At 33.3% G+C, this 15,574-nt stretch overlaps 1 protein-coding gene across 2 annotated transcripts in view; it reads left to right on the top strand.

Annotated features, from left to right (window-relative positions):
- PXDN (peroxidasin) overlaps window positions 1-15,574 on the top strand; it is a 147,366-nt gene that overhangs the window by 116,717 nt on the left and 15,075 nt on the right. For both annotated transcript variants that reach the window (XM_074288007.1, XM_074288006.1), the window contains 5 exons: window positions 4,245-4,353; window positions 4,978-5,135; window positions 9,052-10,555; window positions 14,030-14,164; window positions 15,096-15,304. In XM_074288007.1, coding sequence (XP_074144108.1) covers window positions 4,245-4,353; window positions 4,978-5,135; window positions 9,052-10,555; window positions 14,030-14,164; window positions 15,096-15,304 — 2,115 coding nt within the window. The remainder of the gene's footprint in view (window positions 1-4,244; window positions 4,354-4,977; window positions 5,136-9,051; window positions 10,556-14,029; window positions 14,165-15,095; window positions 15,305-15,574) is intronic.

The following is a 15,574-nucleotide window of genomic DNA, read 5'->3' as shown; positions in this document are numbered from 1 at the left end:
AGGCATGTGAGATGTCTAACTTAAAGACACATAGCTAAGCCAGTACATAAATTCACAATTTGACACTTTTTCACTACACCAGACCATCTTTAATTCAGCTTGATCAATTCTTTTCATAAGACTTTATCTCTATAATGAATTTAATTATTGCTTCTGATATATACTGGCAGTTGAACCAAGGGTAAGTCACTCAATCTCTTAAATTCTTCAGGCAGCTCTCTAAAATTATGAAATATAGATATGTTCTTGATTTGCATTGATGAAAGGAATATCCATTTCCCTTATTTCCCATGCCAATTAAATCATTGGTTTAAATCCACCTTTTTTCTCTTCAGTAAGATTACTCTCAAAATAATATTGACTTTTTAAATTAAGGAATGTGGGATCTATTCAGGCAATGTCTGCAATTTATATCATTTTAAACACACACACACACACACACACACACACACACACACACACACACACACAAAATCTGATAGATTAAAACAAGCTTTTTCTCCAGTAGAAAATACTTCGGTTGCAAAACAAAGTAAATCATCACTATTAATTGTCAACATAAGGTGAGATTGCATAAGAAAGGACACATGAATTAACTTGAATCATATAATAAGATTTTAATTAGCTACTTTGTGTACCACAATTGCATTAGGTTCTATGGAAAATGGGTAAAACATTTCTTCTTCTCTCGAAGAGATTAATGTCTGGTTAGGAAAAGAATTCTTCTATTTACATATGACACAGAAGGAAACAGCAGATTTTTTAGAACTAAGATTAATAGTACAGATTGTGAATATTATAGAATAGTGAGAAAGGGCACATCAAAGAGGGGCAAAATATACTTAAGGAAGTTTTACAGAAGGCAGACTTGAGCTGGGAAATTTTAGGATGTGTAAAATTTAAGCATATTAAGAAAGACAGGAGGGAAATCACATGAGCTTGTGGGAAGAAAATCATTAGGTTTGTTCCAAGAAACTTCTTTGACTAAAGTGAAGGTACTTTTAGGGTTGTATTGGGATATGAAATTTGGCAAGTTCTGGTCACATTATAGAGCACTGTGAAAACTAAATTAAAAAGTTGAGGCTTACTATAGTAAATAATATGAAGCCATGAATGGTTTATTAGCAGATGAGTGATTTGATGATTAATTGTGGCAGAATACAGGGTGACTTAGAGGAAGAATAACCTGAAGGCAAGAAGATTAGTTAAGAAACTGCTATATTAAGCCAAGGGCCAGGACTTTGGTATTAATGCCTAGATCAGAGATATGATAGTGATGATGAAAGTTGGAGAAGAAGTAAAAGATATAAAAAAAATTGATAAGACTTGGAGACTGACTGTTGTGGTGTTGAAGCAAGTTAGTGGTTTAATTTCTTATTTATTTATTTTAGTGAAAAGAGCCCTGGATTTGGAAGAAAATAACATGGATTCTGCTTCTTTCAGAACCACAGAATTTTGTAATTTAGATGTTTTATTCCAACCTAAAACTTGAAAGGAATACCAACCAACAGGTTTTTAGCCAATTTATATTTAAATAGAGTTCACAAGAGATAAGTCATTACTTCAAATATAGCTCTTTATATTATTTTTTATTTTCAGTCATGACCCCATTGGGGTTTTCTTGGTAAAGATATTGGAGTAGTTTGCCATTTCCTTCTTCAAATCATTTTACAGAGGAATAAACTGAAGCAAACAAAGTAATTTGACTTGTCTATAGTCACATAATTAGTAAGTGTCTGAAGACAGATTTTGATCTCAGGAAGATGAGCCTTCCTTTAGCCACTATGCCACCTAACTGCTCTCTTTATATTATTGGATAACCCTAATTGTTAAGAAGGTGTTTCCCCCCTGCTCCTTTCATAAAGGCTAAATTCTCTTCTTTGAAGCTTCTATCCCTTCCTTTTGGTTCTTTAAAATCTAATTCATTTTCCATGTGTTATGAGAGAGATGTCATCTTAATCTGAATCTTCTGTGTTCCTGGTTTCTTTATTTCTGATGGTGGCTAGGTGGTGCAGTGGGTAGAGTACTGCTTCTGGAATAAAGGAAAACTCGAATTTAATTTGGCTTCTGGCATTTACTAGCTGGGTATCCTTGGCAAGTTGCTTAAATTCTGTTTTCCTTAGTTTCTTCAGCTACAAAATGGGGACAATAATAATCCTCCTTCCCCAGCTCTCTAGAGGTGATCTGATGAGACATTTGTAAAATGTTCAGCACATACTGGTACATAGTAGTCAGTAGATAAATGTTAGCTTTTATTCTTGTTGTTGTTTCATTGTCATTATTATTTTCAAAAAATAAAACAAAATAACCCATTTCCTTCAACTGATCTTTTTATAGATTAGCAACTTTGGGAAAATCACTTTATCTCCTTGGGTCCCAGTTTCCTGATCTATAAAATGAGAAATGTTGATAGATAATCTCTAACATCCCTTTGAACTTTTTTATTCTGTGACTTTATAATTAGAGGGGAAAAATCTTTCCATGGTCTTGAATTTGAAAAAATGAGGACAGTTCTGGGCATGTGCCCTGCCAGTTGTCTTTCCCATCCCAAATAGAAACTTCTAGATTCCCTAGATCAGGATGATCAAGTACCATTTCATAAAAAAAGGATGACCATAGTTTTCTTTCTCTTTCTTTATGAGCCTTCCCCTTCTTTCAGTTTCCAAGTAGTAATGGCAAGACAGCACTCTGAAGAGGACAAGCAGACTTTTTGGAATTAGGAACAAACTTTGATACTTATATTTGTAGTTACCTTTCTGATGTGATGCTAGGGGTGAACCCAGTATCTCTAGAGAAGACTATAGAAATAATATCTGACTTACTTCTATGTTCCTTTAAAGACTAACTTTAAAAAAAGTTTTTAAAATCCTTTTTGTTTATATATTACTGGTATTTCTTCCCTCCTTCTATGCATTAAACTATTAATCCATTTTAATAAGGAAAAATGATCAGTATTTCAAAGTCTGTGAAGCTCTTTGCCAACAATTTGCCTCATATGATCATCATCATAACCCTGTGAAAGGAGAATATTGCCAGCACTATTAGCATCCCAATTTTACAGATGAAGAAGCTAAGCTCATAAAGGTTAATTGATTTGCTAAGTATGAAAGTTGGGACTTGAACCTAGATATTTTGTAATTCTTAGTTCAACAAATCCAAGAACTTTCTATTATTATATGTTTATATAATAATTATATAACAAAATTACATCTAGTTCAAATAATGATAATAATAAAGCTGATATTTACATAGCACTTATGTGTACTAGGCTTAGTACTTTATAATAAGTTTGACATTTTATTCTCATAACCCTTAGGGGGAGGTCCTTTTCTAATCTTCATTTTATAAGTGAGAAAACTGAGGCAAAGAGGTTAAATGACATGCACAGGGTCAAACAACTCAATCTATCTATCTATCTGAAGTCATATTTGAACTTTTCTTCCCAGTGTTCCACCTATTATACGACTCTGTGTGTGTGTGTGTAGATATATACATAATATACATGTATACATTTATAGTTATATATATATATATAGTGTGTGTGTGTATATATATGTGCATATGTGTGAGTATGTATACACATACTTAATTATATTATGTATGCTAAATTATATATAATTTTTGAGCCCAGGGAGGAGGGTGAAATGAAAACTTTCTGTAGAGGTCTAAAAATCTAAAATAATGTCTATCTTCAGCCAGCTTGTGGCCACTCAGATTTCTAGATCAGGTGTCACTATTAGCAATTCTAAGAAATTCAGAATGGTTCCATTAATTCTGCTTTTACATCACATTTGTTCTTCTTAGATCATGGGGGAGGAAATCTAATTGTCTGCTTAGATATGCTAAAATTTGAAGATAAATGCAAAATCCATCTGAGGTTAATTTATGTGACTAGTGCCATTCACTCTGTTCTGGGCCATTCACCATAGTTTATTGTTAACTTTTCCCATTACTTTTTCATGAAGCAGTTAAGCAACTCACTGTTTAGACAGCTTAATTTCCCACTCATACCTACAGAATCTTGTCTGGAAAAATGAAAAGCCTTAATTTCCTCACAATACAAAGCAAATATCTTTGAATTCAGTTTGTGATGAGTAACAAACTTTGGTTTAAAAAAAAGTCTGAGACAAAAAAAAAGTGGCCTTCTTTGTAAGTTTCAGTGATGTAGTGTCTAGACATAATTTTATGAGTAACATGTATAGGTATTTTTTCTGTTAATGGGCAACTTTTTGGTACTTTCATAGTTCCTGATGTCAGTCGAAATGGAGATCCTTTTGTAGCCACTTCAATTGTGGAAGCAATAGCAACAGTTGACAGAGCCATCAATTCAACACGGACACATCTGTTTGACAGGTAGGATAGAGATTTTTTTTTAAAAAAGAATTGAATCCTCAGCTCCTCTGATTGGGATAATTAAAAAAATACATCTATGCACATCCACACAGAAATTTTATTGATTTTCTGTTTGCTGCTGAAGGACTCGACTGCTTTTTAGTTTTTAAATAGCAAACAGCATTGACATCTGGCAAATTTTTATGGCTTCCCACTTAACTGGAAAAGTTGGCTTTCCAAATAGGAGCACAGCAATGATTCACAAATAAAAATCCACCTAATTTGAATTGCTTTGCTACTTTAATGCTCTTATAGAATCAAAATATTTCAAAAACAATTAGCATATTTATCACATACTGAGCTCTTAAATGTTGCATTTTAATCAAGGTTGTGTTTTCTTTTGTATTAATTGCAGATTTTTTTCTTTTTAAAAAATTTTGCTTTCTGCTTTGGGATGAGTGAATAAGGTATAGTACATTCTTTTTCTATAGTTTATTCAGCTGTAGAAATAGCAAAAAGCAAATATTTCATTTCTGTATATTGGTGGTTTGTTCCTTTATCTTCTCTTTTTCTTCAACTTTCTTCTAGTTTTATGATCTCATGATTTGTATTTTCTTCTATTTTTTCCCCCTTCTAACTTGTTAGCCGCCCTCGCTCCCCAAATGACTTGTTGGCCTTATTTCGATACCCAAGAGATCCTTATACTGTGGAACAAGCAAGAGCTGGAGAAATATTTGAAAGGACTTTGCAGCTTATACAGGAGCATGTACAGCATGGTTTGATGGTCGACCTGAATGGAACAAGTTAGTAATTCACTTAAACTATTAAGTATCTGATGTATGCCAGGTACTGTAATTGCTAAGACAAAAACACCCCAATTCGTGCCCTCAAGCACCTTACATTCTATGAAGAGGAAATAATACAAAGAGTAAAAATACAAAACAATCTAAGTAATTTCTTGAGAAAACAGCATGGGAGAGGGAGAGAGAGAAAAAAAAATATTAGCAATTAATTCCAGAATAAAAATGTGTAATGTATCTTTCCCTTCTCTTCTTTTTCTTCTTCTTCCTCTCCCTCTATCACCATTTTTCTCTTCGTCCTTTTCCCATCTCCCTCTTCTTTCCTGTATTTATTGTAGAAATGAATGAGAGGATCATTTTAGTCTTCAAGTGCTACATCTTTAATTTTTTTAAATCCATATATCTCTAATAAACTAATTTGACTTCTCTTAGCAATTAAAGTAGAAAAACTTTTATAGTGTAAAAAAAATTCAAAATATTGATAGTGACTAGACTTGTGATTTTTATTAGCATACAAAATTGATGGATGAGGGAACTTCCTTTATCAATTAAGGTCAGCACTATCTCTGCAAGTTAAGTCTAATAGAATTACCCACAGTACTGAGAAGTTAGGGTACTGGTTTACATTAGTTCATGTTAGGTAGGTAGTATATTTCAGAGACAGGGGTTGATGCCAGGTGTTCTTGGCTCTAAAACTCTAATCTATCTATTAATCCCTACTAGCATCTGAAGTAAGAAAAGAGCATTTTAGTTTTAAATAATTTATAGTATTGATATCTGTTTTTTTGTGAGTCCCATTGCCCATTTTCATAATTTGGGAAAATTATTTTTAACTCACCTTATTTTTTCATTTTAATTTGAGTAACATTCTGACTTTAATAAGTTATTCTTTAAGAAACGCATCCAGAGATACTCCACACTGAATTATTAGCATATGTTTTGACATTTATATTGTAGAATGTTGTGGAACATTCCAGGAGGCTTTCTAGTCATGATTCCTTGTTAAAATGGCCAATTTATGACTTGATAAGGGTACTGATAATGGCCTAAAATTAAATGTATACACAGGAAGAAGAGACATATATTTGAAAACAGTTCTTTCTCAATGTGGAAATAGAATGTTTCTCTCTAGCTCTGCTCCATAGCTGTTTCATGGGTTCATCTGAAGGGTTATATGTATTCTTGGGATAAGAAAACTAATGAATTAGGTGGCAATAAATTATATTAATTTTTTTCAAACTAGTGTTAAGCTAAAACAAATAATACTGTATTCTAAAACTCTTAGTAGTTTATATATATATATTTTCTCCTCCCTTGATTACATATTGAAACAATTTTTAAAACATTTTAAAAAGTTTTGTGTTCCAAATTCTATCCTTTTCTCCTTCTCCTCTTCTCTCTATTCTTCTCCCCTCCTCCCTTCCTGAAATAGAAAGCAACTTATATATGTTATACATATACAGTCATTTTCTACAGAATATTCAAATTGAAAGAAAGAAAGGAAAGAAGTAAGGAAGAAAGGAAGAGAAAAAGTAGCAGCTAAGTTTCAGTTTGTATTCAGACTATCAGTTAGAAGTAGGTCTTTTATCATGAGTCTTTTGAAATTGTCTTGGACCATTATATTATTGAGAATAGCTTAACTTATTCACAATTCTTTATGTTATAGTACTGTTATTATGTGAAATTTTCTTCTGGTTCTACTCATATCGCTTAGCATTCATACATGTAAATTTTCCCAGGTTTTTTGAAATCATATTTCTTGTCATTTCTTATAGCACAATAATATTCCATCACAATCACTGCAGCTTTTTTAACCATCCTTAATTGATAGGCATCTCTTTGATTTCTAATTTCTAGCCACCACAAAAAGAGTTACTATGAATGTTTTCTGTACAAATAGATCCTTTTCCTTTTTTTTTTTAAGTTTTCTTTGAACTATAGACCTACCAGTGGTATTGCTGGATCAAAAAGTTTGAATAGATTTACAGTCTTTTGAAATTCCCAGTAGTTTTGAGGACAATATGTGTGAGATAGATTTGAAGGATTCATTCATCATATTTTAAGCACCTAGTAAGTACAAAACTGTGAGCCACTTTTTGGGGTTTCTGGAAGACATAAAGTTTATCCCTGCTTTTATGGAACTTTTAGTCTAATAGGGGAAATCTAAATATGAAACTGTCATTGAATATTTATAAAAGTTCCTAATTCTCAAAAATTCCCATTCCTATTTTATATGAAACATTGATTAATCTACTACTGAAAGTATCTTTTAATTTGTTAAACTATATGTCATTACCAGTTTTAAACTATGTTTAATTTGTTAAAAATTCTGAATTCACAATGCAAGCTGATTTTATTTACTCAAATACATTGCGTCTATGTATATGTGTGTGTGTTGTATACTATTATTATATCTACACATTAGGCTAAATAATATCTTTCATAGTAGGACATGAAAAAGTCCTGGGTAAGTACTGGATCATTGTATGATTTCTCTGTGTTTGAGACCTTTATTTTAGGAATCTGATACATAGTATCTTCCCTAAGATTTATGACTACAAGGTATGGAAATGATGACACTATCTTATTAAAGCTACTAAAACTTGACATGAGTCATGCAAAAATTTGTAAGAGGTCTTATTTCATGTTCTATTTTGATGTTCATGATTGAGAATTTCATTGTGGCTTCCTAAAAAGTTAATTGTAATTATATGGAGTAATATTTAAATCCCATCAACTTAACTGTAGTAAAATTTAAATTTGAGAAGTATTTAAAGATAAAAAAATCACTTCTGAGTTTGATTTTTTTTTTAAAAAGGAAAATTAGATACACATAGTATAATATTTTTTCTCAAGTGATTCAGCAGTTAGTAATTACTCTTCTACATTTCTTTCCTACTTTCATTTATTTCTGTTTCCATAAGGAATGTATTTGAGGGAAATTCATAAACTCATTGATCTGAAAGGAACTTTAGAAATCATAAAGCATGTTTCCTTCACACACATTTCCTTGTTGTTGTTGTTGTTGTTGTGTTTTTATTGGGGTGGGGAGAGGTTATAATAGACATTATATAATAATGGACATTGACATTGCTCTTTAAGCATGGCAAAGTGTTTAAATATATACTGTTCTATTTGTCCTTATTGGGACTATTATTCTCATTTTATGGTTAGGAAAGTAAGGCCAAGAGAGGTAAACTAATTTGCTCAGGGTTACATAGCCAGTAAGGATTAAAGGTGGGATTTAAATTTAAGCCTTTTCATTTATAAGACCAGCACCTTCTCCACTATTTCATGCTGCCTATTTGTCAATTCTCTATTCATCCTTCACTCCATTAGACAGGGAGGTGATCAATTGAGACCCAGAGACAGGGAGGGTCTTGCTAAAGGTCATACAACTAATAAGTAGCAGAGTCACAATTTTGACTATAGTATACTGCAATAATTCCAGTGCTTTTCCCTTTCATCCTAAAAGGGTTTGGTTATATCTAAACCATCTCATTGTTTATTTATTTATTTCTTTAACCATTTATTTTTAGAACCTAGATCTATCAAGTAACCTACATTGGATACTTATTTACTTTTTACAATATACACAACATACAATTGATTTCTTCAGGTTGCATCTCTCTATATGAGATAAGTAATGATTCTATCATTACATCAGTGCCTCAGCTTTTGTTATTCAATTCAATTTACTAAAACTTTCTTAACATGCTAGGTAGGCATTAATAAAAAAAAAAGATAAATATAATTTTACCCTTAAGACGCTTATGTTTTACTTTGATGTTAGTATAATTTGACATTTCATTCAAGGAAGTGAAAAAAATGTTAATAAAATTTCGGGTAGCAATTTATTTTGCATCTTTTCCACAAATGAAAAAGTCATTTGGGTTCTTGTTTTTGGTCTTCTTTTCAGGCTACCATTACAATGATCTTGTTTCTCCTCAATACCTAAGTCTGATTGCAAATCTATCTGGCTGCACTGCCCATAGACGAGTGAACAACTGTTCAGATATGTGCTTTCATCAGAAATATAGGACCCATGATGGAACTTGCAATAACCTGCAACATCCAATGTGGGGTGCATCTCTAACTGCCTTTGAACGACTTTTAAAATCTGTGTATGAAAATGGGTTTAACTTGCCACGAGGTATTAATCCAAATAGACTTTATAATGGACACCTGCTCCCTATGCCTCGTCTGGTTTCTACCACTTTGATAGGGACTGAATCAATTACCCCTGATGAGCATTTCACCCACATGACAATGCAGTGGGGTCAGTTTCTTGACCATGACTTAGATTCCACAGTTGTTGCTCTCAGTCAAGCCCGGTTTTCTGATGGTCAGCACTGCAGTTCTGTCTGCACCAATGATCCTCCTTGCTTTTCCATCATGGTTCCACCCAATGACCACAGAGTCAGAAATGGTGCCCGTTGTATGTTCTTTGTACGTTCTAGCCCAGTGTGTGGCAGTGGAATGACCTCTCTGCTCATGAACTCCGTCTATCCCCGAGAACAGATCAACCAGCTCACATCATATATAGATGCATCTAATGTTTATGGGAGCTCAGATCACGAAGCCCGGGAAATCAGAGATTTGGCCAGCCACAGAGGCCTCCTGAGACAAGGCATAGTACAGAGATCAGGAAAGCCTCTTCTTCCCTTTGCAACTGGCCCACCAACTGAATGCATGAGAGATGAGAATGAAAGTCCCATTCCTTGCTTCTTGGCTGGAGATCACCGTGCTAATGAACAGCTTGGGCTGACCAGCATGCACACGCTGTGGTTTCGAGAACATAATCGCATTGCTACTGAATTACTAAAACTCAATCCCCATTGGGATGGTGACACTATATATTATGAGACACGTAAAATTGTTGGTGCAGAGATGCAACATATCACATATAACCACTGGCTTCCTAAGATCTTCGGTGAAGTTGGGATGAAGATGCTTGGGGAATATAAAGGTTACGATCCCAGTGTTAACTCTGGCATCTTCAATGCCTTTGCGACAGCAGCTTTTAGGTTTGGTCACACACTTATCAATCCACTACTCTATCGACTAGATGAGAACTTTGAGCCTATCGCACAGGGCCACATACCTCTGCACAAGGCCTTTTTCTCACCATTCCGAATCGTCAATGAAGGGGGCATTGACCCCCTCCTAAGGGGATTGTTTGGTGTTGCTGGAAAGATGCGGGTGCCATCTCAATTACTGAATACCGAGCTGACAGAGAGGCTATTCTCTATGGCTCATACAGTGGCCCTGGATCTAGCAGCAATCAATATCCAGCGGGGCCGAGATCATGGTATTCCACCCTATCATGACTTTAGAGTGTACTGTAATCTTTCCTCTGCTGCTACTTTTGAAGATCTGAGAAATGAAATTAAAAATCCTGACATTCGAGAGAAACTTAGAGGGTAAGTTTCAAATAAAACTTGGCCATTTCTTCTGGAATAGTATACAAACTTTAGGGGGGAGAACAGAGATAGGTTATATTATGTTCATAAATGTCACAAAACTGCAATAATATCTCGTTGTAAAAGGCATATTATAAACATCCTGAAATATTTCAAAATGTAAACCATCAGGGTAGCCAAGAGAAGAAAGAGATCATTCAGAAATACTAAGATAAGGCTTCTTTAGCTAATATTCAGTACTATTTCTCTTTTGATGCCCCTAAGACCATAGCTAGGGAAAGAGTGATATATAACAATTCAGACTTATTCATGATGCTGGATGGCTCTCAAGTCATCTAACTACCATGATCTCTGAAGAGTAAACATTGCATGTCACTCAAGAGGCACTGTAGAGGCCCAAAATTTCCATGGGGTATAAGAAAACCCCCAGAATATTGAGTGGATTCCTTATGGCATAATGAGGCATAGAGAAGAATCATGCATGATGAGGAGCTATGTGAGGATACATCCAACACATCAAAAAGATCCCAGATCTATCAAAGTATTATGTACTCATAATTCAAACATTCTATTTAAGAATAATTGTTAGTTTTTAGAAAAAAGGAATTAAGTAAGGTGGTACTGGTAAAACAATTGATTTAAGACATCCCCCTAAAGTCTATGAAGTATCCCAAATGAATGTATAGGATCTAGGGGAAAATGGGACAAAGCTTAGAGAGTAAGGGATAAATCATAGATATTTGTTCCTAGAAGTCCTTTTCTCACTTATTTGGGATGCTCAAGGTGTTCTCCTTTTATGGTGTAACTTTTTGATAGGCACTTTGCAGAACTGTGAATCTATTATCTGTTCTGTCCTTGGCTCCTTATTTTATTCTTCCCAGTCACTAGTTTTCTAGGGATGTGATCCTAAAGCACTGATAAGAAGATGGAAATTCCCAAATCCTCTGGACCTTTCAAAGTTTACAAGGTCCTTCTCCAGCCAAAGACTGGAAGACTGAAGCCAAGCCCAAAACTTCTAATTGTCCCTCTGGCGGTTCTTCCTCTGGAGTTTTTATTGAGATATCATATTTGCTCCAATTTCTGTAATAGATCCAGTTGTCAACTCACTTGTTACTTTATGTTATATCTAAAGCATGACCAAATTTCCTCAGCTTATCTGAACAAGATTCTTGTGCAATATCAACCCCAATGAAAAACTTTCACATTTGATATAAAACTTGTAATTGATTGAATCTAAAAATTACATTGGAATTTGTTTTCATCTGTTTAAGATATCAGGATATCTTATCACTTACTTTAAGTAGACGAAGGAGTCTTTATTAATTTACCCAATGAAAATGTTCATTCTCTTATTTTTGAAATTTTCTCTCAGCAAATTCATTGGACTCTGGCAAAATCCATAATTGAAACATTTGGCTTATTCTGCAGAAACTTGGGGAAGTTCTGCATTTCACTTTTAAATTCCTTCTCCATTGCTTAAACAGACACAGGAAAAGTTTGTACAGAACAATTTATAATCAGTTTTGGCAATTAGCATTTTCTCTACTTCCAAATGTGATTTTACAATGTAACAAACAAGCACCTTTCTACAAAGCTGTAATAGCGTTAATGCCTTTTTTGTTTTCTTGCAAAAAGGGCTTTCCCCTTCCCTAAACAATAAAAAAAGGAAATGAGTAAAAGGAAAAGAGAAATAAGCCTTCCTTCTTAAAAGGTCGCTTCCAGAATTCCCTGAGCTCATCTCACAGGGATTGAGATCACCCTCCCCCCCTTTCCCTTCAAGTGAAAAATCAAACTGGTGTATAGCAACACTTTGGTCCTGGCTCTCTTCCCCACAAAGAGGTTTATATCCTGGCTCAGACCATTAACAATTTTGTGGCACTATAGTTAAACTCCCAGGATTCAGAAGATACTCAGGTACTTCATTCTCTCCATATTTATCTAAAATTTCAAAGTCCATTGATACAAGGATTATGTCTTATGACTTTTTAAAATATCATATTACAAAAAATATATACTACAATAAAATTACAATTGGATCAAAAGTGGACTGGAATTTTTTACCCTCTTTCCTTTATTTAAGATTCCAAAGTATATTTATACAGATAAATTTTAGTCCCTTTTAAAAATATATATCATGCTACCAAAATTTGTAACAAAACAAAACCAAGATGGCTGTTAATGGTTGACTTGAAATCCATCATAATTCAGGAGTATCTATCTAAAATTGAAAATATATTGGACAGCACTAGAAAATCATAATTATAGACCTCTCATATATATATATATATATATATATATATATATATATATATATATATATATATATATATTTCAGAAACTGCCAACTGTCTCTCAGAGAATAAATACCTAGTCCTTGTTATAAAATTGTTCCTCTCCTTTTTGATAGTATTTGTTTTATTTGAAGAAGTCTGATCATCTTAATCTATCATATAGGACACAATTTCCATTGATTCTACACCTTAAAAACTATAGATTTTTGTACAGCAAGATCTAGAATTATTTAATTGGAAGGGGACTTGAGGTTATTTGCTTCCAAAAATGTGAGTGAACCTCCAGATACATATGATGTACTATCTTTTCTGTTTCTAATGTGTTTCTGAGATAGATGATCCATACTTAGTTGGTTGTACCCTAAGCATTCATAAGATTCTTTGTTCTTCATAAACATCCTACTTGATTCAATTTGAATCCATTGATTATAGTATAATTGTATTAGGGAAAGGCTCATTGATGAAGAGCCTAAATTATTGGGAGGTTATATGGCATGCCTGAGGTCACACAACTCAGTGTTTGAAGTGAAGTTTTTGAAATGAAGTTTGAACTCAGATCTTCCTGATTTCTAAGTCCAATGCTCTATTCTTTAGGGGCAGCTAGGTGGTGCCGTAGTGCACAGATACTCTGCTAGGAGTCAGGATTGCTCACTTTCCTGAGTTCAGATGTGACCTCATTTTACTCTACATCAGTTCAAAATGATGTTCAATTGACACCCATTCCCCCCACCCTAACATCTTCCTTATTACTATAGAATTCTACTTATATTTCTGTCTCCACAACATGAGATTTATTCATCTTTAAATTTTGTGATTATTTTTTCTTGTTAGCTTTATCAAAGAGGCCATAATATATAAAAGTATCATGAAAGAAAGTAGATCTTTTTGAGGGTTTTTTTGGTATTTGCTTGAGTTTTGTCAAATGTTACTTTTTGCTAAGGACAAGAGCATAAATAAAACATTAAAAATACAAGGAAGAAAGCAAAACGTCAGCAAAGAATATTTTTCTTATTAATTTGTTAAATATAGTAGTATATACTTTTTAAAAAATCTATAGAATAGTTCATAATTGATTTATAATATCTTTTTGCTTTTTGTGTATTGATTACTAAAGTCATAAGAAAATCTTAAAAATAATTATGTCTTTGTCAAGGAAATTTAAAATGTTTTTTTAATGTCATAGATTATACGGTTCACCATTGAATATAGATTTATTTCCTGCTCTTATGGTGGAAGATTTGGTTCCTGGCAGCCGACTAGGCCCAACTTTGATGTGCCTCCTAAGTACTCAATTTAAACGTCTACGAGATGGGGACAGGTAATTTGCATGCTCTGAGCAATATTTCATTGGAATACCAACTAAAGTTTAATGAGTGTGCATTAAATGGTGCCAAAATATTTATTAGTATCTTTATGCTTTCTAGGATGTAGGAGAAGTATGAAGGAGAATGTTATAGGTCTTCTATATTGAGATTAACTGGGAAGAAAATGTATTCTTTATTCTTAGTAATTTTTTTCAAAACAATAACTTGTTTGAGTGTCTTTCTCAGCAATATATATATATAAGTGTATATATATATATATATATAAAGCCAAATTAACTATAGTATAATGTTTGCACTGTTAAAATAATAATTTTGCTAAATAAAATCTTCAGGGTATAATTTATAAGGAATGTATCATTATAAAAGTTTATAGCTTCTTTGATGAATTATACAGATGTTTTTAAAGTTCTAGATTTAATCTGTATTATATAGTATAAGATATTCAATGTATGAACTCATATCAAGACTTCCACAGTTCCCTTCATTCAGTTATTATTAACTTACTCCCAAAGGATGTAGTCTTTTTTTGTTTGTTTATGATCTTTTTTAAAGGCTAGTTTATTGGAGAATTTAATTTCTGTCCTTAAAAAAAGAGACCAGCTGTTTTGTGTTCCATGATATTATTTCATAGACTATTAGAATTTGGAAGAGACTTGAGAAATTATGTATTCTATTTACCTCATTTCCATCTAACAAAACCTAACCCCTGGAGAGGATGAGGGACTTTTCCAAGATCCTTTAACTATCTGCAGTTGTCTCACATTATAAGTAAGTCTGACAAGAATCAGAATGCTCTCATGAAGTTAAACTTTGAGGCTTAGAGGAATTGTTTTCCATTTCTTCTAGTTATTTTGGGGTTTATTTTTGCTTATTTGACCCTATTTTTCCTCTCTTTCTTCTCTCCTTTCTTTACCCAAACTACAGATTATGGTATGAAAACCCTGGAGTATTTAGCCCTGCTCAATTGACACAAATCAAGCAGACATCCCTTGCCCGAATTTTGTGTGACAATTCTGACAATATCACTCATGTGCAAAGGGATGTCTTTAGAGTGGCTGAATTTCCACATGGATATAGTAACTGTGATGAAATCCCAAAAGTGGACCTAAGAATGTGGCAAGATTGTTGTGAAGGTCTGTATATAAAGGAAGGAAGCAAATTTGTTACTAATAATTGATATTTGGGAGTATGGTGGTGGTGGGATTGGTGGGATTGTGTGTGAAGCATGAACTAGGAGAAATAACATTGGATTCGCAAGCAAAATAATTAGGTTTGAATCTGAACAGGTCAATTAACTTCTTTGACAATAGATTTCTCAGTTTGTTAAAAAAAAAAGATAATTCTTGCATTGTATTCCTCATAGAGTTGTTATAAAAAAGTACTCAATGCATTATTTATTTATT

Source organism: Sminthopsis crassicaudata, chromosome 2 (genome assembly GCF_048593235.1).
Source record: "Sminthopsis crassicaudata isolate SCR6 chromosome 2, ASM4859323v1, whole genome shotgun sequence".
NCBI classification, from domain to species: Eukaryota; Metazoa; Chordata; class Mammalia; order Dasyuromorphia; family Dasyuridae; genus Sminthopsis; species Sminthopsis crassicaudata.
The sequence above is the reverse complement of the archived record's forward strand: the minus strand, read 5'-3'. Positions and strand labels throughout refer to the sequence as shown.